The sequence below is a fragment of the Rutidosis leptorrhynchoides genome, chromosome 5 (genome assembly GCF_046630445.1).
Source record: "Rutidosis leptorrhynchoides isolate AG116_Rl617_1_P2 chromosome 5, CSIRO_AGI_Rlap_v1, whole genome shotgun sequence".
Lineage (NCBI taxonomy): Eukaryota > Viridiplantae > Streptophyta > Magnoliopsida > Asterales > Asteraceae > Rutidosis > Rutidosis leptorrhynchoides.
The window spans coordinates 277,641,898-277,650,362 of NC_092337.1; the positions used below are offsets into that span (position 1 = coordinate 277,641,898).

At 32.9% G+C, this 8,465-nt stretch overlaps 1 protein-coding gene across 1 annotated transcript; it reads left to right on the forward strand.

Annotated features, from left to right (window-relative positions):
* Positions 1-1,679: 1,679 nt before the first annotated feature.
* On the forward strand, positions 1,680-3,419 carry LOC139849389 (uncharacterized). Its single transcript, XM_071839045.1, has 2 exons — positions 1,680-2,484; positions 2,608-3,419. The coding sequence occupies exons 1-2, from the start codon at positions 1,680-1,682 to the stop codon at positions 3,417-3,419; spliced, it is 1,617 nt and encodes a 538-aa protein (XP_071695146.1).
* Positions 3,420-8,465: the final 5,046 nt, after the last annotated feature.

The following is an 8,465-nucleotide window of genomic DNA, read 5'->3' on the forward strand; positions in this document are numbered from 1 at the left end:
TGAGATTGATTTATGATTTGTGAATTGATTAAGTAATTGTTTAATGCAAGTTTATTGATCTTTATTATTACAAGACAAGTTATTGTGATTTAACAATTGTTCTAAGTCCACATTGTGTTAATTTAGTTAGGGATAAAGACTTTTGTATAAATTGCATAACTTGTGCTCATGATAATGTTTTTAATGAACCTATGAACTCATGTCTATGTGACTTAAACAAAAGCTTGATAAACATAGTGCTTGCTTGAACGAATTATACCAATTGGGATTTGGAAGGGATAAATCTTTTTACCTATTGATCACAACACATCACTTTTAATTACTAGTTTCAAGCTCTTTTCTTAAACTTCATAAAGTTTAAGTCTTCTTCATTTAAAGTCTTTAGTTTTGTTTGAATTTAGTTTTAAATTGCAAAACCAACTCCTGAAAATTGCTTGCTTTTGACCACAATCTCCCGTAGAACGATCCTTACTTGCCCTAACTACTTTAAGGTAATTAAGTTTTTTTTTACGGATATTTCGACGCCCATCAAATTTTGACGCCGCTACCGGGGAGGTGTGCGCTTGATTTGCAAGCTCTTATTTTAATTGCTTTCTTGTTAAATTAGAAAAACCATAAAAATTATAAAACATAAAAATCCAAAAATATTGTTTCTTTTATTTTGTTTGTCAGTATTACGCTTGGTATTCTTGTTTTTGTTGAAGTGCAGGTTAGTGTATGCAAACTCGGAGTACATGAGATCAAAATCCTGAGCCTTTAAATTCGGAAATCGAGAAATCTTCAAAAGATAATCGAAAAGCTACAAGGATTCTGAAAAACTCGACGGTGGCTTCAGCATCAACACAACCACCTCCAGAGTTACATCCTATCGTTCCACCAAATTCTCCTAAGTCTGACTCCGACGTCGAGGAGGAAGTCTTTGTTCAACAAACCGAAATGGCTGACCGTGAAAGAGGAGTGGACTCCTACTACCAACCGTGTGATTATGCGGATCATTCACCCATTATTTTTCTTGCACCGGTAGGAGGAAACACACGAAGATTTGAGGTCCGGCCTCAACTCATATCGATATTACCAACCTACCGAGGTATGGCCAATGAGGAACCATATGAACACATCACTGAGTTTAATGAAATATGTGCTACTAATCAGGTAAACGGTTTCACTGATGATGAGGTACGACTTTGCTTATTTCCTTATTCATTAAAAGATAAGGCAAAACGATGGTTTCTCTCTTTACCCGCCCGGAGTATTAATACTTGGGCGGAAATGAAAAAGAAGTTTTTAGAGGAGTTCTACCCGATAAGTAAGACCTCAGACATGCGTACGCAAATAAAATCTTTTAGGAAATTACCTGGTGAACTTTTTCATGAAGCGTACGAACGTTTGAAGGAATTACTTATGGCATGCCCACACCATGAAGTACTGAAATGGGAACTTGTAAAAGTTTTTTATGATGGTCTTGACTCACAAAATAGACAATTCCTATTAGCGGCTAGTGGTGGTGTGTTTATGACTTGGAGTAGTGAGGATGAATGGGCATTTTTCGAGCAATTGAGCAAGGGTTCAAAACCCAAGCTTCAGTTGCACGGTAAACTCACAATCCTTCTCATGTTAACCACGTGTCTAACTCGAGAGGGTCGACTAGGAATTTAGAAAAGAAATTAGATGAGATAAATATGTTGCTTCCCATGTTTAACAACCCAAACCAGGGTGGTAGTATTAATTTTGTGCAGGTTCAGGATGTGTGCTCAAATTGTGGAGATACATCTCGTTATGCAAATGGTTGCAAAATGGGGATAACATTAGGGATGGAAGAGCAAGTGAACGAGATTCAAGGGCAAAAATATGATCCATATTCCAACACCTACAACCAAGGATGGAGAAATCATCCAAACTTTAGCTCGGACAACAACCAATTCCAAAGGCAAAACCAAAACTTGTCTCAAAATAATCAACAAAGTCAATCCCCAAGCACGGATGCTAGGATGGAGTCATTCATGAAGGAGATGAAGAAGACCTTGGAAATTCAAAATAAGTCAATTGCGGCATTGGGTAAGCAAATTGGTCAAGTGGCGGAGAAAAAGGCAACACTAGAATCGGATACAATTTCGGGTTATACATTGCTTGACCCGAATCATGAATCACAAGGAATAGGATATGAAGTGAACATGGTGGGTACTTTAAGAAATGGAAAGGCATATGATAACAAAGTAAAAATGCCCATGAAATCAGAAATCAAGTATGGTCCAAGTAAGTCTCCTACTTTACATGATTTGAGTAATAATGTTAATGAAGTTCCGGTGAATCTTGGGGTTGGGTTAAATGTTGAAAAACTAGTAGTTGAAAAGTTTGAGGAAACGGATATGGAGCCTGACACTATTCCATTTCCTAAGGCTTTGGAGTCCCTGCACCAATTCCCTTATGGGAAAAAGGGACCAAAAACAGATGATATGTGGAAAACGTTTAAACAAGTAAAAATCAGTATTCCACTTATTGATGCAATCAAACAAAATCCTGCATATGCTAAGTTTTTAAAAGATTTGTGTGTTCAAAAACGAAAACTCAATGCATCATTTCCCAAAAAGGTAAAATAAACTGAAAAAGTGAGTGCGGTCATTTCTGGTTCACTTCCACCGAAGTTTAAGGACCCGGGGACACCATTAATTTCGGTTACGGTGGGTAATGTTAATGTCAAAAATGCTTTATTGGATTTAGGGGCTAGTATTAACATACTTCCATCAAGTTTTGTTGACCGGTACGAGTTGGAAACTTTAAAACAAACTGATATTCTCATCCAACTTGCGAATCGGTCAATGAGAACTCCAAGGGGTATGTTAGAGAATGTGATTGTGAAACTTGAGGACTTTTATTACCCCGTAGATTTTATAGTCATGGACATTGAGACTACTTTTAGGGAGACCCAACCAACGATCATTCTTAGTCGTCCATTTTTTGCCACAATTGATGCTCTCATCAATTGTAGAACAGGAGTTATGGACATTTCTTTTAATAATAAGAGATCACGGATTAATATCTTTAATTCATTACATACACCGGATGTCCAGGATTGTTTTTTGTTGGATACTAACCATGAACAGGTTCAAAAGTATGCACCGGATGTGAAAGAGAAAGAGGATGTAAGGAAATTTAGTGAAGATGGTATGACGAGTGAATTCAAGGAATCTCAAAGAAGAACTAATGCAGAAATTTTGATGAGTCAACAAGAGTCGATACAAAATCTTGAGCGGGAGTTAAAAAATCTGAGTCAAGTTCTTGAAACTAAGTTGAGTTCGTCTATTAGCACCACTTGTTTGTTACCGATGAAAGAAATCGTGATGACAATGTCCACATTTATTGAGAAAGATGATAAGATGGAACATTTGGTAACTCCGAAGATGATTGAGCCTTACTTGTGACGACTCGGGAATTTCCAACCAAATTTAAACTTGATCTTTATATTATTTCGACACGATAAGCAAAGTCTGTAATGTTGAGTCACAAATATTTTGAACTGTTTCATATATTCGTTTGACTTTCGACCATTCCCGACGATTCACGAACAACTATTTGTAAATAGATAACATATATATTTAAATAAGTATAGGTATTTATAATTTGAAATATAATTTAGAATATTATGATTATTAAGATTTATATTGTAATAAATAAAATAAAATGTGATTAATGGAAACTATAAATTATAATAATATATATAAAAATATATATATAAATATTATTTCTAAATATACAATATTATATTTAGTTGTTTAAAAGAATATAATCAATATATTTATTTACTTAAACTTGATAATTAAGATTTGTTATATATATATATAGAATGTGTATATTGAAAATGAATGATTGTCGAGCTTAAATAGTAAATGTCAGTAAAACTCGGTTGGCATTTCGCCAGTGTTCATATAGTTCTAATACGTGTTTAAGAAGATTGAAAATAAAAATTGAACTGTAAATTGATTACGAAGATTTTAGGTTTGATAAATATATTTTTACCTTTTTTAAGTTTAAATATTAGTACTCCGTATATATTAATTGGAACAGAAAATAAATATTTATTGAACATTTTTGATCAGGTTTCAAACAGTTAATGAGTGAAATAATTAAATACATTTAATTTAAAAATTTGGGATTTTTAGGAACACTTTTATGTATTAACTGTTTAGCAATGGACACGATATTATATCCAGTTGATAATGTCGGCAGATTTGCATTTTGATATATGCACGTTGATTATGCCCTTTGTTTTCTTCTTCTTTCACTTTTGACTAAAGGTTGCAATTATTATTATTATTTTATTAATTATTAATTATTATAATTATATAAGATATATACATATACATACTTACATAATATATAGATAACATATAGAGATAGATTGTTAGAAGATTATTTGACATAACACAATTCACTCTTCTTCTACAATATCACAACCGCCACCTTCCATGACCACCTTCTTCCACCGGCGGCCATCAAAAGCCAATCTACCATGAACCCACTTCATAAACCATCACCATATATTTTTATTTCCTTCAAAAACTTGAACCTCATATTTTACATTTATGCATATACATAAGCATATAGATATGCAAATACCCACAGAGCACCCTAGTCACCATTTCCTTCAATGATAACAACCACAATCGGCCAACCTCACATCCTTCCCCCACGACTAAATAAGCACCGCTACCATGATCTCCGGGAATCACCATTCCACCACCACGACACCACCCGACCTCCACAGCTCAACCATAACCACCATCATCGCGAACCATCCACATCACCTTCTTCCTTTTATTTTATCACCACCATCGAACAAAACCACAAGGATTGCTGATGCACAGTGCTACTATTCGTATTCTTATGCAGCCTGAACGACCATGAACACCATTCCACCGTCATTAAACCACCTACTATACATTAAACTGCAACTCATTTTCTGTATCACGTTACCATTACTGTTTTCGTTTCAATTTATGATTCGAGAACTACCATCGACCACTTCTATTCGATCCATCAACTCCATAACCGCCACCTTTATGCTCGTTCGTGTTTACTGTTTCAAACTTCAACCAAAAACCTTTAATACTTATTCCTCCTCGATTGCTGCTACAACAATCTTGCTGTTACTGCTACTGTTTCGGTGGGATAATGAAAACGAAGATCAACAGTAAAGGTGACGTGTGATGATGGGTCTGCAACAATGATCGTGGCTAAATAATATTGATGATGCGATGGTGATTCATGATGATGATACGAAACAAAAACGATGATGATATGGAAGATGATGACGTGATTATTTGATAAAGATCACGATGGTGAGCATGATGATTCTTGAGTTGATGATGACGTGAGATGATTATGATAATGATTATGATGATGATGAATAGTCCTGGGTTTTGAATCTAGGAAGAAGAATGAAACAGAATAAACGGTTTAATGGATTTAAACTAGGATAGAAAACAGAAAAGCAAAGGCAGAGGAATGGTTTGGGTGTGGTTATATGGAACGAGAGGTCTCATGTTCGAGACTTGGGGGCGACATTTATTAATTTTATTTTGTTTATTGGGCCGTAATTCATGATGGACCTTGAGCGAAGTAACAAACTAATGAAGATGATTGTGGTTCGAAGTAAAGAAGAAGAATAAAAAGGTTACAAAAAATATATTTATATAAATAAACTGTGGTATTTAAAACAGAAATGAGAAGGCAGAGTAATGGCTCTGAGGGGTGTTGGATTAGCGGGAGGTCAAGGGTTCGAACCTAGGCATAGGTTATTTTTTTTTTGAACTCATACTCTTGAGGTAGTCTATTGTTATTTATTATCTTTATTATTATAATTATTACTATTAATATAAATATAGATATTATTATTATTATTAGTGTTATTAATATGATGGTTATGATATTATGATATAAAGGATGATTAAATCATTAAATAAGTTATTTATAATATTATAAGTATTATGATTTTAGTTATTATTAAGATTAATATTACTATTATTATTAACATAAGTATCATTACAACAATATCATTATTATTATTATTATTATTATTATTATTATTATTATTATTATTATTATTATTATTATTATTATTATTATTATTATTATTATTATTATTATTATTATTATTATTATTATTATTATTAGTAATATCATTATTAATAAGTTATTATTATTATTATTAGTAATTATTATTATCAAAATTATTTTTTTTAATAAATAAATATTAGTTTCATAAAGTATATTTATTACATTTACTATAACTTAACTAATATTCCATATAGCTATATATTAAATAGGCTAACATTTAAAATAATTATACAATGTTGATTTTTAAATATAATACTAAACACATGTGTATATAAATATATAGATATCAAGATAACTAAAAGTATAGATATTAATTATTGTAATAATATAAATATAAAATAAAGATATATAACATATAAGTTAAGATATGATTTTTCATAAATAAAGAATATGTTTTTAATGAAATTTAGAATGAATCCTAAATAACTACAAAGATATATAAAAGGATATAACTAATAAAATTATATATATATGTATGTGTGTGTTCGGTTACAATTATGTATATTAATAAATATACAAATGTTATAGGTTCGTGAATCCGAGGCCAACCCTGCTTTGTTCATTTGTTTAATGTCATCATATGTATTTTTACTACAAAATACATTAGGTGAGTTTCATTATTCCCTTTTTAAATGCTTTCGCAATATATATTTTTGGGACTGAGAATACATGCGCTGTTTTTATAACTGTTTTACGAAATAGACACAAGTAATTGAAACTACATTATATGGTTGAATGATCGAAATCGAGTATGTCCCTTTTTATTAAGTCTGGTAATCTAAGAATTAGGGAACAGACACCCTAATTGACGCGAACTCTAAAGATAGATCTATCGGGCTCAACAAGCCCCATCCAAAGTACCGGATGCTTTAGTACTTCAAAATTTATATCATGTCCGATGGAGGATCCCGGAATGATGGGGATATTCTTATATGCATATTGTGAATGTCGGTTACCAGGTGTTCAATCCATATGAATGATATTTTTGTCTCTATGCATGGGACGTTTATTTATGAGAATTGGAAATATGAAATCTTGTGGTCTATTAAAATTATGAAATGATTATTTATGTTAAACTAATGAACTCACCAACCTTTTGGTTAACACTTGAAAGCATGTTTATTCTCAGGTATGAAAGAAATCTTCCGCTGTATATTTGCTCATTTTAGAGATATTACTTGGAGTCATTCAGGACATATTTCAAAAGACGTTGTATTTGAGTCGTCGAGTTCATCAAGATTATTATTAAGTCAATTATAGTTAGATATATTATGAAATGGTATTCCTGTCGTCAACTTTTGATGTAATGAAAGATTGTCTTTTCAAAAACGAATGCAATGTTTGTAAAATGTATCATATAGAGGTCAAGTACCTCGCGATGTAATCAACTGTTGTGAATCGTTTATAATCGATATGGACTTCGTCCGGATGGATTAGGACGGGTCTTCACATTTGGTATCAGAGCGGTGGTCTTAGCGAACCAGGTCTTGCATTAGCGTGTCTAACTGATAGCTATTTAGATGCATTAGTGAGTCTGGACTTCGACCATGTCTGCATGTCAAAAGTTTTGCTTGTCACTTCGTGTCAAAAATTACCTGCTTATCATTCTTAGAGGATCATTTGCTTATCATCCTTAGTCTAAACACATCTTATTGCATTGATTGCATGATTAGTGTATAGACAAAATTCATATTTTAGCATATCTGCTAAATCATATCTTAGCTTATCTATTATTGTAAACTTTGCCTGACATTTCTGTAAATTCCTCCGTAACTTATGGGATTTTAGTATTATATATGCATATGTAAATTATGCATTGCAGGGTACTAATCTACATCCTATAATCTATTTCTTATCGAAAATCCTTCATCTGATCGTACGAGATGAATCCCTCAACCAGTTCGAATTCCTCGGATTCCGATAGCTATTCCGATATGGATTTTTACCTAAGCTCCGAAAGCAGCGTCACCAGAATGAATCAACCAATCATCCATCCCCAATTCATTTGATGGATTCGGAGTCAACTTAATTAATGGAAAAGCGAAAAAGGCGATCCTTTCCACCAACCGAATTCATCTCTTGGCGGAGAACCTGAAGCACTTATCAGCGAACCACTTCGATACACTATATTCACTCTCATTTCCAGGATATCTCGCCATGATTATATGATATCCAAAAATTCTCAACCGTATTCGTCCGCTCGTTCCAATCGACAATCATTCCGGGATAATGGAAGAAGTCAACGAACTTCACGCTCGAGTAATCAATTTGGAGAATATGGTGCAAAACGTACCAGCTTCAGCAACATCACCGGCACCAATAGTACCATCAATAACAACACCAGTACCATC

Bases quoted from the DNA above. Each gene is read 5' to 3' on its own strand.
- LOC139849389 (XM_071839045.1), top strand. From the start codon at position 1,680: ATGTTGCTTCCCATGTTTAACAACCCAAACCAGGGTGGTAGTATTAAT. The intron at 2,485-2,607 runs GTATTCCACTTA...AAACTGAAAAAG, and splicing joins GTTTAAACAAGTAAAAATCA to TGAGTGCGGTCATTTCTGGT.